Raw genomic sequence first — 15712 nt, 5'->3', positions numbered from 1 at the left:
TCCAGGCCATCCCATCTCCACATCCACTCATGTTTCCTCTCTGCCCTAGTATCCTCCTACTTCCCTGCCATTCCCAGATTGCTCACTGTTTCTGCCTCACTGACTGCCTTGATGTTCTCCAAAGATACGAAGCTCAATCCAGTCCCAGGAACTTTGCCCATGTGCTCCTTTTGCCCAGAAAGCTTCTCTTCAGGAAATCTTGGCATGGTCCCTTCTGCGAGTCTTTAATCAATGCCTTCTCACTGAGATAGTAACTCATGCCTAGGCTACTATCTGTCTCTCCAAAGTAGAATGTCGGTTTTGAAGGAGGAGAGTTTTCCATGTATACTTTCCATGCATATTCCTGAAATTGACATATAATAAACAGTTCTTGGATACTGAATGAAAACAGACCCTTGAGAATATCCCCCACACCCATACTTCTCTCAGTACTTCATGCTCCAACGAAAGCAAATGCTCCATAACAGCTTCGAGAACATCAAAATAGCTATAGTTTAATATTAGCCATGACAATTGGAGCAGAAAGTTCCATTACAGAGAAGAGAGGTTCCCACACCCTTTAAAGAAGTTCTGCGCTATAATAGCTGCAGTGTTAAATTATATGGGTGTCCTAGGGGAGTGTGACCTGACACCAAAGCACATTTTAAGAGAGACGATGGCTTTTGCCACCCTTACCTTCCAAGGTAGAGTATAGCCAGTGTTTGGAGCATTGTTGATGGTTTGCTTTATTATGTCATCCAAAGACAGTAAGTGAAGAAAAGCAATCATTAGTATTGAGGTCAAGCAGGCCCAGGCTCAAGACTCTACGCCCTTGTTTATCTTTTTTACTCTCTGGGTTGCTGATTGCTTATGTATAAATGATTTTCAATCCATTCCTCAGGACATTATTCCAAAAATCGAATTAGCAAAGGCAGATGAAGCACACACTGTGTATTTAGCAACTGTCTCTTGAATATTGTATCCAACCTAGAAACAATTATATATTATGCTACCACCAAAACAAGAAGTAACGGTCTGATGCCCTGAGAAAGCCTTGTCTCTAGGACTTGGTCCACCTCGAAGCCTGACAGCACTATAAGCCCTTCCCCAGCATCTGATGAAGCTGCGGTAGACTTCTGAGAACACCAGCCCCTCCAACTACTATTCTGTAGCTTACTCCTTTTGTCTTTCAAATATGTTCCTAATGATCTATTTTGGAGTTTCAGTTTTCTTTTCCTTCCTTCATTTTTCCAAAAGTGATGCTAGTGTGCGATGCAAAAGGGTCATACAGAATCTTTTTACAGAAAAAAAAAATATATACAGAAAAAAAATTTAAACTAACAAAAGACAGGGCAGCTAGGTCACATAATGAAATAATATACTTATTTGTTTTTAGTTTTTAGATGGAAGATAAAGAACATAGACATGTTAAGGTTTGGAGTCATAACTGCCAAAATGAGAAAACAAAAAGCACTTTGTATAGACCACAGAAGTATGTTTTGCGTTTTCTTCACTTGACCTTAACTTTTAACTCCTTAGGAAGCCAAAGCCGTAGCTGAAGAAACCCGAGCTCTGCGAAGCCGGATCCATCTTGCAGAAGCTGCCCAGAGGCAGGCACGTGGGATGGAAATGGACTACGAAGAAGTGATCCATCTGCTAGAGGCTGAGATCTCGGAGCTAAAGGCTCAGCTTGCTCATTATTCCGACCAAAATAAAGTAAGCAAACAGCCCTCTCTAGTTACCATGGTTCCCTCGCCACTGTCGTGTATCCTGTTTTCATTTTCTTTTCATCTGCACGTCTAAACTAGGTCAGTGTTTGTCTTCTATTATTCAATGATCGGATGTTGTGTCGTGAAGAGGGTGGCATGAAAGTTGGGAGCCTGCCTTTATCCAGAAAGCTTGGCGATGGAAAAGCACGGGCCCCAAATTAATTGGGTCATTGGTCAACATTGTTCCATTCAGCCATTCAGGCCTGGAACTATTTAACATTTAATTGATGGCACTGGTTTTCTCTTTCTGTCTTTGAGTTTGCTAATTTGTTTTGTGGAGATGGAAGGAGGGAATTAAAGGGATGTGTTTTGCTCTTTGATTAGAGAACCTGGGGCAGTATAGCAGTATACATGCTAATGAATTCTTACAGGAGACACATGATGACTAATGAGAAGAAACCAAGTTTGAATTGGTTTGGTTTTGTTTCTTTGAAAGTAAGGAGTACTAACCTGGGCTTCTCTTGAAGAGCTCTCAATTGCAATACAAGATACTGAGTACCTTGCAGGAAGCAAGCTGAACATCTCTATGTGGAAATTGTCCACAATGTACCTTTAGTTATGACTAACCTTCAAATACCATATTAGAGGTGTGTGTGTGTGTGTGTGTGTGTGTGTGTATGTGTGTGTGTGTGTGTAAAAGTATAAACTAGAATGAGTTGAAGCAGATATTTTATAGCTTTATAGAAATTCTTCACTTATAAGTAATGGGTGTTTACATCCCTAACCCATTTAGCCTCCAAGCAAATACAGAACAAATTTGAGCTATTTATGAATATTTAAGCATATAAGGCTTATGTTCTTTACCATACCAAATTAAAATGAAGCTAGTTTTAGAAAAGAAAATTTTAACAGCAAATGTGACATTTTCTTTGCTCGGCTCTGAAAAGCCCTCTCCATTTCCCACATATCTGCTCATCTAAAGGACCTCATAGAAGGCTGGCCAGAGGACCCACTCACCATTGGGGAGACCTTGAAGGAACACATAGCACTTGAGCAAGGAGCAGCACTTAGGAATGTTAATTACAGACGTTTGTTTATCTACGTACATTTTTAAACAGCCGTGCTACACCATGTAACTTTAACCTAATTATGAAAATATTGTAGAAATTAACAAAATATTAAAGATACTTTTAATAAAATAATTAGTTACTTTTACAGCAGAAGTTGTCATTGTTTAATAGTTCAAAATTCTTGCTGTTGTTTTTTATTGTGGTATGAAAGGTTGAAGTAGGACCTTATATATGTTGAGCTAGAGCTCTATTGTTGAACTATTCTTTAGCCCTGTAATTTTAAGTAATATGCTTTTAAGAGATTTGCATAAACTTATCCAGTGACTTTTGCTTTGTTAGTTTTTAAATATTTGTTAGCATTTGTACAAGGGGGTATTTGGAGGTGGGAGGGCATGTGTCCCAGTGTGCACGTGGAGGTCAGAGGACAATATTGTAGAGTCATTTCTCTCCCAGTTTCTGTATAGGTTCCTGGGAACAAACTCAGATCCCCAGGCTTGTGCAGCAAACTCCATGACCCACTGAACCACTTCTCTTGCTCCCAGTGTGGGTTTCTGTTGTATAAAGTTTAGGTTATTGCATCTTCTTTTCTCCAGTTAGGAACATTTTGGTCCTAAGTCATGTTCTCCCTCTCTGTAGCTTTATGTGGAATCTCATGACTTCCCTTTTAATAAGAGTCTAAACTACCTCTCTAAAATCAATGATTTCTCCTCCTCCTCCTCCTCCTCCTCCTCCTCCTCCTCCTCTTCTTCTTCTTCTTCTTCTTCTTCTTCTTCTTCTTCTTCTTCTTCTTCTTTTTGGAAAGGAGATGTTCAACATAAGCATCTCAATATTCATTTCCAATTTCCAATTGGATATATTCATTTCCAATTTCCAAAATTTTCCAATTTTGATACCAGTAGGGAAAAAGTAACTCAACTGTGTGTGACATTGCTTAAGGATCTGCTGACTAGGTACAACAGAATAAGGATTCAAATATTTAATTATCTCTATTTATTAATTTTGTACATGTGGGGTACATATTGAGTAACATATGAGTGAGGACAGAAGTCAATATCAGGTATCTTTATCTTTCCTAGAGAGCTATCCATCTTTTTGGAATGAGGGAGGGGAGTGTTTACAGAGATTCTCATTGGGACCTGCAGCACCAGAGATCCTCTTCTGGTCACCTCTGCAGAAATGGGGTGACAAATGTATGCCACTTCACCTGACTTCTTACATAGGTGTGGAACATGGGTCAAGGGCACAACAAGCACTTTGCCAACTGAGTTATATCTACAGCTCCTAAGTACTTATTTTTTTACACACTTATTCTTTCTGTGATGACACTTTCATTTATTACTACAATTTTCCCTTATGTTATCAATATATTTTCTAGTTTGTACCTGGGCTTTTGAAAAAGTGCATCTGAAACATAAGAAATAAAATATTATTATGTCCAGAGAGAGACCTCAGTAGTTAAGAGTACTTGCTGCTCTTGCAGAAGATCCAAGACCTGCTGCTACCATCCAGGTTGAGTAGCTCACAACTTCTAACTCCAGCTATAGGAGACCTGATGCCCTTTCTGATCTCCATGGACAACCACACAGACACGTACACTACACATGCATACATAACACATGAATGAAAAATAAGTATCTCTTAATAAATAAACTGTTATTTATACCTGTGAAGGACCACAATATCCACCTCCAGATTACATCTACTACTGTTGCCCTCACAGTTTGCTGATTTCTTGGATTTGGTGTCTACCATTTTCTTGATAATTTTACTCCTTGCACATCTACTCCCTGTTTGTTTAGTTTTGCCTGTTTACCGGGTTGATATGTAGGTAGTTGGTATATTTTTCCATATTTATTCTTCATTGTATGAATTACCAACATGCAGTTATCCATTGTCTTTTTGATGGGAAGTCTTATTATTTCTCTATTATTCTACTGTGAATATGTTCCTGAGAACATTGTGATACATATACCTTTCTCCATATATATATAACTGTTAGGGACAAGAAGTAGTCTTACCAGGTTGAGTGGTAATTGTATGTTCAACTTTATAAGTAAATGACTAATTGTGACTGAAAGTATTTTTAAACTAATTTATATTCCCATGAAGAATAGATTAGAATTACCTTGCTGATTCTTTGCTTTCTTTTATTTTGAATTTTTATCCATCTGGTTGGTATAATAATTGCGGTGCCAGTATAGTTTAATTTGAATTCCCCTAGTTACTAATGACTAACACAATGGTGTGCTGGGACCCATAGTCACTGGCTCATGAGAACATGCCTCTTCTCAATACTGTGCTCACTGATGGAGGTTGGAAGCTTAAAATCAACCATGATGGAGTCATTTATATCCCTAAATGCTGTAACTCAGCAATTTGTTCTTCCCTGACTGAGATAACCAGTTGAGCGTATATTTATGCATTCAGTAGTCACTTATTTTCAGTGCAATGTGCTTTTGTATCTTTTAGTTATTTTCCCATTTGGGTTGTTTGTCTTTTGCTTAGAGACATGTAGTGATTCTCTTGCTTACAAATCCTTTATTGACTTACATGTGATAAAAACTACCCTCTCAAACTTGTGGCTTGCCTTTTCTACTCTAACATGAAATGGAAAGGAGCTCTTAAGTTTCATGGAAACTTAATTGTCTTAGTTACTTTTCTATTCCTGTGCTAAGACACCATGAGCAAGGCAACTTAAAGAAGAGTTTACTTGAGGCTTACAGTTTCAGAGTTTTGGAATCCATGACCATCCTTGTAAGGGGCATGGCAGCAGATAGGCAGGAATGGCACTGGAGCAGTAGCTGAAAGCTTACATGTTGATCCACAAGCATCCCACAGAAAGCTAACTTGGATTGTGCTGAACTTCTAAAGCCTCCATGCCTGCCCCCAGTGACAGTCCTCTGCAACAAGGCTGTACCTCCTAATCCTTCCCAAACCATTCACTAACTGGAAACTAACCATTCAAATATATGAGCCTATGGAGCCATTCTTATTCAGACCACCACACTTATCATTTGTTATCCTCTTACATGTTTTCAAAAGTCCTTCATTCTTCGAAGATACAAAGATATTTATTTATATTTGCTTCTAGAAGTTGTTAAGTTGTGATACATGTGTGATTGGTTTTGTAACACTACATGGGGTGGAGAGTCATCTCCTTCTTCCATGATTCCACATGAATAACACTGGTTGATCCTTTACTTGAAAATCTCATTTGCTTACTCACTTTGGTGTCATCTCTGTCCTGAATTCTAAGGTTCCGTATGGGTTTGGCTCTCTAGTCTCTTTCACTAGCCTGCCTTTCACCCCTGACGATAACACAGTTCGTTGCTTACAATGTCTTTTATGAAAATCTGACCATGCCATTTACTTATTTTTATTTAAAAGTGTGTTGGCTCTATGGCCCTCTTATTTCATATTCTGTATACTGCTTATCCATACCACAAAACAAAAAAGGATTAGAACTGCAAATTTTATCATAAGATCATCAAATATATGATGTTTTTCCCCCTTACTTATGAATGCCTCTGAGGCAGAGAAAGATTCTTGTCTGTGGCTAAAAAAAATCTAGCTTATAGGATCATAACCCAGCAACATTTGCTGAGGTTTGTTTCCTGGCTCAATATGTACTTGATCCTTACAGGTGGTCAAAGTGAAATTGAAAGGATATCTGCCATGTCATGTTTTTTTCCATGTAGTTAACAAGGTCGGGGACATTAGGGGTTCAATTCCTTTTTGTTCATAGGAATGTCTTTGTGTTCTTAAACTATCAGTATTTGGAAAAACATAGTAATATCACTTTTGAGATTTCCTTTTTTATATCTTATTTATGTATTTTGAAACAATGCTTTTAGGTACATTAAGGCTTGGAATTATACAACCATCTTTTATGAAAATGTTAGGATTTTATCTATAAATTTTGCCCCCTACAACTATTTTCTGTTGACACTAAAATAGCTCCATACTTTGTTTGATATTTGCTTACATATTTTTAAAAATCTATTTACTTTTAACTTTACAATTTCTATTTATTTCAGTTATGTCTGTGGCAAACATGAAGTTAGAAACCACCACCTCCCCTTCCAAGCTCAGGCATTGAGCTTCAACTGGAAATAACTTTGCATTTGAAGATTTCCACTTATTAAAGCACCTGGCTCATCTTTGTTCTCTGACTTTGAAATATAGCTGTCAATATATTCAAGTTATTTAACTGGAGTTTTGTATTAAAGCAGATATCTTTTGTGTACCCCTTCCCAATTACACATAATTCCCTTTGATGTTTTCAAAATTATGTACAGTATCCAATATCCATATTTTTATTTATTATTTATATAACATCCCAATTACAGTTTCCCATCCCTTCTCTTCTCCCACACCTCCCCCAAATCAATTTCTCCTCTATTTCTGTTTGGAGAGTGGCAGGCCTCCCATGGGTATAAACAAAGCATGGCATATCAAGTTGTAGTAAGGCTAAGCAACTCCTTTTGTATTTAGGTTGGGCAAGGCAATCAAATATGAGGAATATGTTCCTAAGAACCACACAAAGCATTAGGAACATCCTCTAGAGCATAGATCCAATTAATCTTATCCATAAAAACCCAGAGAGAGATATCAGAGTAAAATCCTGGAAGATCAGAGAACCAAGAGCAGCTGCCAGTTGCCTCTTACCTCTCTCTACTCCTCCATCCAAAAGGGTAAAGATCCTCTCTCTACTCCCTCCCCCTTTATCACTTCTTCTCTCTATCTACAATCCTCCAAATCTCTATGGTTAACTAGTAGCTAGTTCCACCATCTGACTCAAAGCAAGCTTTATTTATCAGAACACAAAAAAAATCACACCAACAAGCCCCTGCTCCCATTGTTAATTGTTCCACAGTAAACCAAGCTACAAAATTGTCACATATGTGTAGAGGGCTTAGGTCGATTGCGTACAGGCTCCCTGGATGTTGGTTCAGACTCTGTGAGTTACCATGAGCCAGGTTAATTGTTTCTGTTGGTTTTCTTGTAATGTCCTTGACCTCTCTGGCTTCTACAATCCTTCCTCCTTCTCTGCAGCAGGACTCAGGGCTCAGCCTAATGTTTGGCTGTGGGTTTCTGCATCTGTTTCAATCCATTACTGACTGAAGGCTCTTTGATGTCACTTGGGGTGGTCACCATCTGATCACAAGAGTTGGCTTGTTCAGGCTATGTACCCATTATTGGTAGGAGTCTTAACTGGGGTCATCCTTGTTATATTCCTGGGAGTTTCCCTTGTATCAGGTTTCTACCTGACCTGAAAAGCACCTCCACCCATCCAATCATCTCTTTTCATACTCTCCATCTCCACCCACACTCCACCAACCCAAACCCTCAAGTTCCCATCCCTACCAGCTCCAAGTCCATCCAGGAGATCTCTTGTATTTCCCCTTCCCAGAGAGATCCATGAATGCCCCATTGGGCTCTCCTTGTTATCTAGCTTCTCTGGGTCTGTGGATTCTAGCATGGTTATCCTTTACTTTACAGTTAATATCCACTTGTGAGTAAGTACATACCATGTTGTCTTTCTGAGTCTGGGTTACCTCACTCAGGATGATTTTTGTCTATTTTCATCCATTTGCCTTCAAATTTCCTGATCTCATTGTGTAAGCATATCATATTTTATCCATTCTTTGGTTGAGTGGCATCTAGGTTATTTCCAGGTTCAAGCATTAAAAATAAAAGCTGCTATGAACATAACTGAGCAAGTGCCCTTGTGATATGATTGAACATCCTTTGATGATATGCCCAAGAATGGTACCACTGGGTCTTGAGGTAGATTGATCCCCAGTTTTCTGAGAAGCCACCATATTGATTTCCAAAGTGGATGTGCAAGTTTGCACTCCCACCAGCAATAGAGGAGTGTTCCATTTGCCCCACATCCTCTCCAGCATAAGCTGTCATTTCTGTTTATGATATGTGTTCTCTACCAGAGAAATTTGTTCATTTCTTTTAGATTTTCCAATTTTGTAGGGTACAGGTTTTGGAAGTATGACTTAATGTTTTCCTCAGTGTCTGTTGTTATATCCCCCTTTTCATTTCTGATTTTGTTAATTTGGATATTATCTCTCTGCCTTTTGGTTTGCTTAGATAAGGGTTTGTCTTGTTGAAATTTCTCAAAGAACCAACTCTTTGTTTCATTGATTCTTTGTATTATTCTATTTGTTTCTACTTTATTGATTTCTTCAAGCCCTTGATTACTTCCTGCCATCTACTCCTCTTGGGTGTATATGCTTCCTTTTGTTCTGGAGGTTTCAGGTGTGCTGTTAAGTTGCTAGTATAAGATTCCTCCAAATTCCTTATGAAAGCATTTACTGCTATGAACTTTCCTCTTAGCACTGCTTACATTGTGTGCCATAATTTTGGGTATGTTGTGCTTTCATTTTCATTGAATTCTAGGAAGTCTTTAATTTTTTTCTTTCTTCCTTGACTCAGTGGTAATTCAGTTGAGAGTTATTCAGTTTCCATGAGTTTGTAGGCTTTCTGTAGTTTGTGTTGTCATTGAGCTCCAACTTTAATCCATAGCGATCTGATAAGAAACAGGGTTATTCTAATTTCTTTTTATCTGTTAATATTTGCTTTGTGACTGAGTATGTGGTCAGTTTTGGAGAAGGTTCCATGAGGTGCTGAGAAGAAGGTATGTTCTTTGGTGTTTGGGTGAAACATTCTGTAATTATCTGTTAAGTCCATTTAAGTCATAATGTCTGTTAGTTTCATTATTTCACTGTTTAGTTTACATCTGGGTGATCTGTCCATTGGTGAGAGTGGGGGTATTGAAGTCTTTCACTATTAATGTGTGGGGCCTGATATGTAACTTAAGCTTTAGTAATATTTATTTTTCTCATATCGGTGCCTTTGTATTGGGGCATAGATGTTTGGAATTGAGACTTGATTTTGATAGATTTTTCCTGTGATGAATATGAAATGTCCTACTCCATCTCCTTTTGATTAATTTTGGTTTGAAGTTTATTTTGTTAGGTATTAGGTTAGCCACACCAGTTTGCTTCTTAGGTCCATTTAATTGGAAAATCTTTTCCAACCTTTTACTCTGAGATGTCTGTCTTTGTTGTTAAGGTGTGTTTCTTGTATGCAGCAGAAAGGTGGATCCTGTTTTCATATCTATTCTGTTAGCCTGTGTCTTTTGATTGGAGAATTGCGTTCATTGATATTAATGACTAGTGATTGTTAATTATTTGGTAGTAATGTGGGAGTGGTGCTGCCGATAGTGATGGTGTGTGTGTGTTCCCTTCTTTGGGTTTTGCTGGTGTGGGATTATCTATTGCCTGTATTTTTGTGGGTGTCCTTAACTTCTTTGGATTGGAGGTTTCCTTCTAGTACCTTCTGTAGAGGTGGATTTGTGGACAGATTATCATTATATTTGACTTTGTCATGAAGTATCTTGTTTTTTCCATCTATGGTGGTTGAAAGATTTTCTAGGTTAGTAGTCTCGGCTGGCATCCGTGATCTCTTAGAGTCTGCAAGAGGTATGTCTAGGCTCCTCTGGCTTTTAGATTCTCCATTGAGAAATCGGGTGTAATTCTGAAAGATCTTCCTTTATATGTTACTTGGCCATTTTCCTTTGTAGCTTTTAATATTCTTTTTTTATTCTGCATGTCTAATGTCTGGATTAATATGTGGGGAGGGGACTTTGTATCTAATCCAGTCTATTTGGTGTTATGTAAGCTTTTTGTACCTTTATAGTTATGTCCTTATTTAGGTTGGGAAATTTCTCTTCTGATTTTGTCAAATATATTTTCTGGGCTATTGAGCTGGTGGTATGCTTTTCCTTCTTCTATCCATGTTATTCTTGGGTTTGATCTTTTTCATAGTGTCCCAGATTCCTGGGTGTTTTGTGCTAGGAATTTATTGGAATTTCATATTTTCTTTAACTGATGAATCTATCTCCTCTATCATATTTTCAATGTCTGTTATTTTCTCTTCAATCTCTTGTATTCTCTTGGTGATGCTTTTGTCGCTTACCCAGATTTTCCATTTCCAGAATCCCTTTAGTTTGTCTTTTCTTTATTGCTTCTATTTCCATTTTCAGGTCTTGAACAGTTCTATTTGTTTCTATCAACTGTTTGCCCCTCCCCCTTGATTTCCTGACATTCTTTAAGAGATGACTGATTTCCTCTAATTTTTTGGTTGTCTTTTCATCCATTTCTTTCAGAGATTGTTTTCATTTCCTCTTTAAGGACCTCTATCATCTTCATAAAGTTACTTTTAAGGTCATTTTCTTGTGCTTCAGCTGTACTAGAATGTTTAGGTCTTGCTGTGGTAAGGTAGCTGGGTTCTGGTGGTGAAGTTGCCCTTTCTGTTAATATGTTCTTATATTTGCATTTAGTTGTCTGGATTTGGCATGATTATTGGTGTAGGTGTTGATTTCTGTGTTTGTCTTTGTTGGATGGGTGTCTTTTTCTCTTGATTTCTATTTCTTCTCTGTTCTTCTGGCCTAAGTATCCAAGGATTCTGGTGACTGGTTAGTCTTCAGGTCCCATAGGGTGTCTCTGCTGAAGTTTTGGGGGCCTTTGGTCCCTTGATCTGGTCCGGCATCCAGTAAAACAAATCATCTTGGGTCTCTAGATCTAGCCTGGCCTCCAACAGTGCTGCTGGGGTTGTTCTCCTGACTGGCATGGACTGTACATGGGCCTATCATGTCTGTTCTTCCAACTGGTGTGGACTGTTTCTGGAGTCTGCTGGAGTTCTTGGGAAGAGAGGCTTGTCAACCGGTGAGGTGGTGTGTGTCTGGTGTGGTCTCTAACTTAGTGGCAGAAGTCCACTGGGGTTGAGGGTGGAGACCCAACAGCAGTAGGGCCAGGGATAAGCTGGGATGACTTTGGCCTAAGGGAAGAGTTATGGGGAGGACAGAATCCAGGGAGGGGTATAGTTCCACTGGCAATCAGGTCACTCTGCCATTCTGAATTTTGTGTCCTAGGCCTCAGTAGTCTCCAATATATTTATGGTAACAAACTTGTCTTTAGAATTAACAGCTGGACTCAGATTAGATGAGTCCAATTTTGTTTACAACATCCAGAGCATTGTTATCAGGAGCCACATAGATATCCCCTTCTCTGCATCAGGTTTGACCAATGTCACAGCCTTTCCTATCTGATGAATGCTGGACTTGGCATTCACAATGAACACGAGTGGGTGATCTTCTGTCTTCTTCGTGGCTGACTTAGCTGTCAGGGCAACTTGATGCTGGCACAGTGGGCATGCCTGTGTCTCCTGGAGGTTCTATTGTGAGGGTATTTAAGCTTCCTCTGCAGCCACAGGGTCCTGGGCCTTGAATGACACCTTCCAGCATGCCTATGCTTTGGCTGTATCTTCGGAAGGAACTTCTTTCACTTGGGGCATGATTTTGGTAAAAATCGTGTTATAAACCACAATGTGGGGTATGGAGAATCCAGACTGAGTCCCCTGCAAGAACTGCCTGTGCTCCTGACTCTTAAATCATCTCTCAATCTCCTCAATCTCCTGTATCTCCAATTTTTTAATGGTTATCCTAGAATGCTTGACATTCTATATTAACTTGTTATGAAATAAATCAGTGATGTTCCCTCATCTACATATTAAGAGCACTTTTGAACATAAACCTAACCTTTTCTCCCTCCTTAATTTCTGTTGCTGGTGGAATTTCAGTTCTGTCTTGACTTTATCACTTTTTACAGTTTGTTTCATGGGGTCCAAGTTGGTCTGGGTAGACCCTATGCTTAGACCATTTGTTCATAGTTCCGTATTACATCTCAGGCTTTCTTGCTTCCTAAAACAGTTGCTTCAAATTCACTTAGTGACAATCTGTTGATAATAAACTCTCCACTTGGTTTCTCTGAAAATCAACTTTTAAAATACATTCAGATATATTTAGAATATTATGTTACCATATAACTTTGTCATTGTTTTTTTTTTCATGCTATCATGTCAGCTATCAATCATTTGTAATGTGTTTCCTTCTGTATGATTTTTAAAACATCTTTGCCTTTGATATTAGTGTTTTTAACCCCATGAGTCATTTGTTGATCTGATCTATTGTAATTTATGCTGTTTGAAATACATCCAACTTCCTAATTGGAGGATCATTGTCTTGCCATTTCTGGAAAGCCCTGAAACTTTCATCCCAATTGATCTCATTCTCTCTCTCTCTCTCTCTCTCTCTCTCCCTCCTTCCCTCCCTCCCTCTCTCTCTCTCTCTTTCTCTCTCTCTCTCTTCCTCTTCCCCCATCTCCAAGATCTCACAATGTATGCCAGCCTACCCTTGAACTCATATAGATCCCCCTGTCTCTGCCTCCTAAGTGTGGGATTAAAGGTGTGCAGCACAATCCACAATGCCCACCTTTAAAAACAAAAACAAACAAACAAAAAACTTTATTTACTAATTCATTTTAAGTGCATGAGCATTTTGCCTGTAAGTATGTGTACCATGTATATGACTGGTGTGCTAAGGTCAGCAAAGGGTGTCACATCCCTAGAACTGGAGTTGCAGCCAGCTGTGAGCTGCCTTGTATGTTCTGGGTACTGGACCCAGGTCCTCTGTAAGAACAGAAAGCGATCTTGAGTAGCAAACCATCTCTTCAGCCCCGGTACTGTTTCCCTGTGTGCAATTCAAGAGGCCCGCTTGTGTTCACTTGTCTCTTCTTTATTCGTAGTTCAAATTTTACCGTCTGTTTAGTCCTCAGAAATTTTGCTACATCTATTTTCTAGTTTCTCCATTGTCTTGTTAGGTGTATGAAATTGGGCATTTTTGTTGTGTTCTAATTTAATGACTATATTCTTAATATGATTTACATCACTTTTGAGTTTCTTGTCCTGTTGTATTTTCTTTATTTTGTTTTATTATTTATTTACTATTTTTTTAATGAGAGGTTTCTCTGTGTAGCCCTGGCTGTCCTGGAACTCATTCTGTAGACCACGCTGGCCTTGAACTCACAGACATCTGCCTCCTTTGTTTCCTAAGTGCTGGGATTAAAGGCCTATTATATTTTCAATTCTCTTTTCCAAAATTCTAAATATAATTATATTTATGTGCCTGGTTAATATATACACTCTTTTAGATATGATGATTAATTATCTGATTGTCAGTTCATAAAACATATTTCTTCACTTTTAGTGATTTTTTTTATTGTGACTTCATGTTCTTTTGACACACAATTATGGAAATTTTATGAAATCTCAATTTAGAAAATAGCTTCCAGGGAAATTTTGTTTCTGATCCTCTTAACCTAGGACTCATTTAAGAAAGAATTTAAGGTCATCGGTTTTTCATGTCACCTCAATAATATAAATTCAACCCCAAAATCTCCTGTGTTTTTCTAGCAGTTATTGTTTCAGCATTACTGGGTAGGGCCTTACACTTGGAAATTACTCAGAACAGACTCTTTCTACTGACCAGAGCCAAAATCAGAGTTCCTGTACTGTGAAATCCACTCATTTACCCACCACAGTTTTGCATGTCATGTGTGTCTGTTTAAACAAACAATGTGGACCTCTAGGATCAGGAGCAAACGATGCTTCAGCATGCACCAACCACTGTGGGTCACTGGGCACTGCAGCTGTTCTTCTTAGAATTCTTTTACTCCTTTGTTGTCAGTAGATCAACCTCACATTCAAGTGTGTGTGTGTGTGTGTGTGTGTGTGTGTGTGTGTGTGTGTACACGTGTGCATATGTGTTTATATATTCAGCGCTTTGGGCTATGCTATCCATGAAAGGCTTTTCTGTTACCCTCTGTTAAAATAAGTTCTTCCAAAAAAGTTAGTTGAATGTAAGTCATGTAAAAATCAATAAAAGTCATATGTAAAATATGTCATAGAACTTAAAGTGTCTGGGTGGAAATTGACTTTTAAATATTTAATCAGTTATATTCCACCTCCCCTCAAAATCAGAACCTATTTGTCAAATAAAGACAATACATGAAATGGTATTGTCAGATATCAGTTTAAGGAAGTTAAAAATGGGAAGAAGTTGTTGAAAGTGAAGACATGTGGACAGTGTTGTTGCTTTTGTCATCTTTGTCCAGGAAAGTATCCAGGACTTGAGAAAGAGAGTCACAGTGCTTGACTGCCAATTGCGAAAATCAGAAATGGCTCGGAAAACTTTCAAGGCATCTACTGAACGCCTCCTTCATTTTGTAGAGGTAAGTTTTCTCTGAAGTTGACCCTCCATTTCCTTGGATTCCACAGCCACCCATGGAATGAAAAGATCCAGGAACAAAACCTCCAGGAATTTCCACAAACCACACCTAGCGCTATGCTGACTATGCAAATGGAGTGACATGTAGTCATACCCCACTAGAGTCACAGTAGTCTTTTTCCAGTACTCCCTAGAGTGCCATTCACCTCATTTCTCATTTGGATACCATGTGCTCAGGCCTGAGGTGGTTGCTTCAGTAGGAAGCAAGTGTAGAAAAAAAAATCCTGTTCTTATTTTGAATACAAGAGACCATTTAAAAAAAATTCCATAAAAGCTATATTGTGTTATTTATAAGTCATCTAGAGATGATGTAAAGAATCCATAGACAATGCAGATCACATGCATACCTAGTAAACCACTTGAGCATCTGTGGATTTTGATATACCCAGGTAACTGAGAAATAACTATGTTACATTGTTTTTTAAAATAAAAAATCTTGCCAGGCCTGATGGCACAAGGTTGTAACCTAGCTTCTTAGGATCCTGAGGCTGAAAGGTAGCAAATCTAAGGCCATTCTAGGCAACTTAATGAGACCTTGTCTCAAAATAAAAAGTTTAAAAGATGGTTGGAAATATACTTCTACGGTAGACCACTGGCCTAGCATTTGCAAGAGGAAAAGATGGAGAAAGGAAAGGAGGGAGGGAGAGGAAATAAGTACCATCACAGAAAAATGTCAGAGTGTTTGAAGACTACAGAAACACCTCTGTTTCAATATAACAATTCTAACTTACAATTATATTTAGATTTGCCTT

At 38.5% G+C, this 15712-nt stretch overlaps 1 protein-coding gene across 1 annotated transcript in view; it reads left to right on the top strand.

Annotated features, from left to right (window-relative positions):
* Positions 1 to 15712, top strand: part of Stxbp4 (syntaxin binding protein 4) — a 125913-nt gene that overhangs the window by 52463 nt on the left and 57738 nt on the right. Inside the window, exons 9-10 of the mRNA XM_051195782.1 lie at positions 1519 to 1695; positions 14788 to 14904. Coding sequence (XP_051051739.1) covers positions 1519 to 1695; positions 14788 to 14904 — 294 coding nt within the window. The remainder of the gene's footprint in view (positions 1 to 1518; positions 1696 to 14787; positions 14905 to 15712) is intronic.

The sequence above is a fragment of the Phodopus roborovskii genome, unplaced genomic scaffold (genome assembly GCF_943737965.1).
Source record: "Phodopus roborovskii unplaced genomic scaffold, PHOROB, whole genome shotgun sequence".
NCBI classification, from domain to species: Eukaryota; Metazoa; Chordata; class Mammalia; order Rodentia; family Cricetidae; genus Phodopus; species Phodopus roborovskii.
This window is presented reverse-complemented; position numbering and strand designations above follow the sequence as displayed.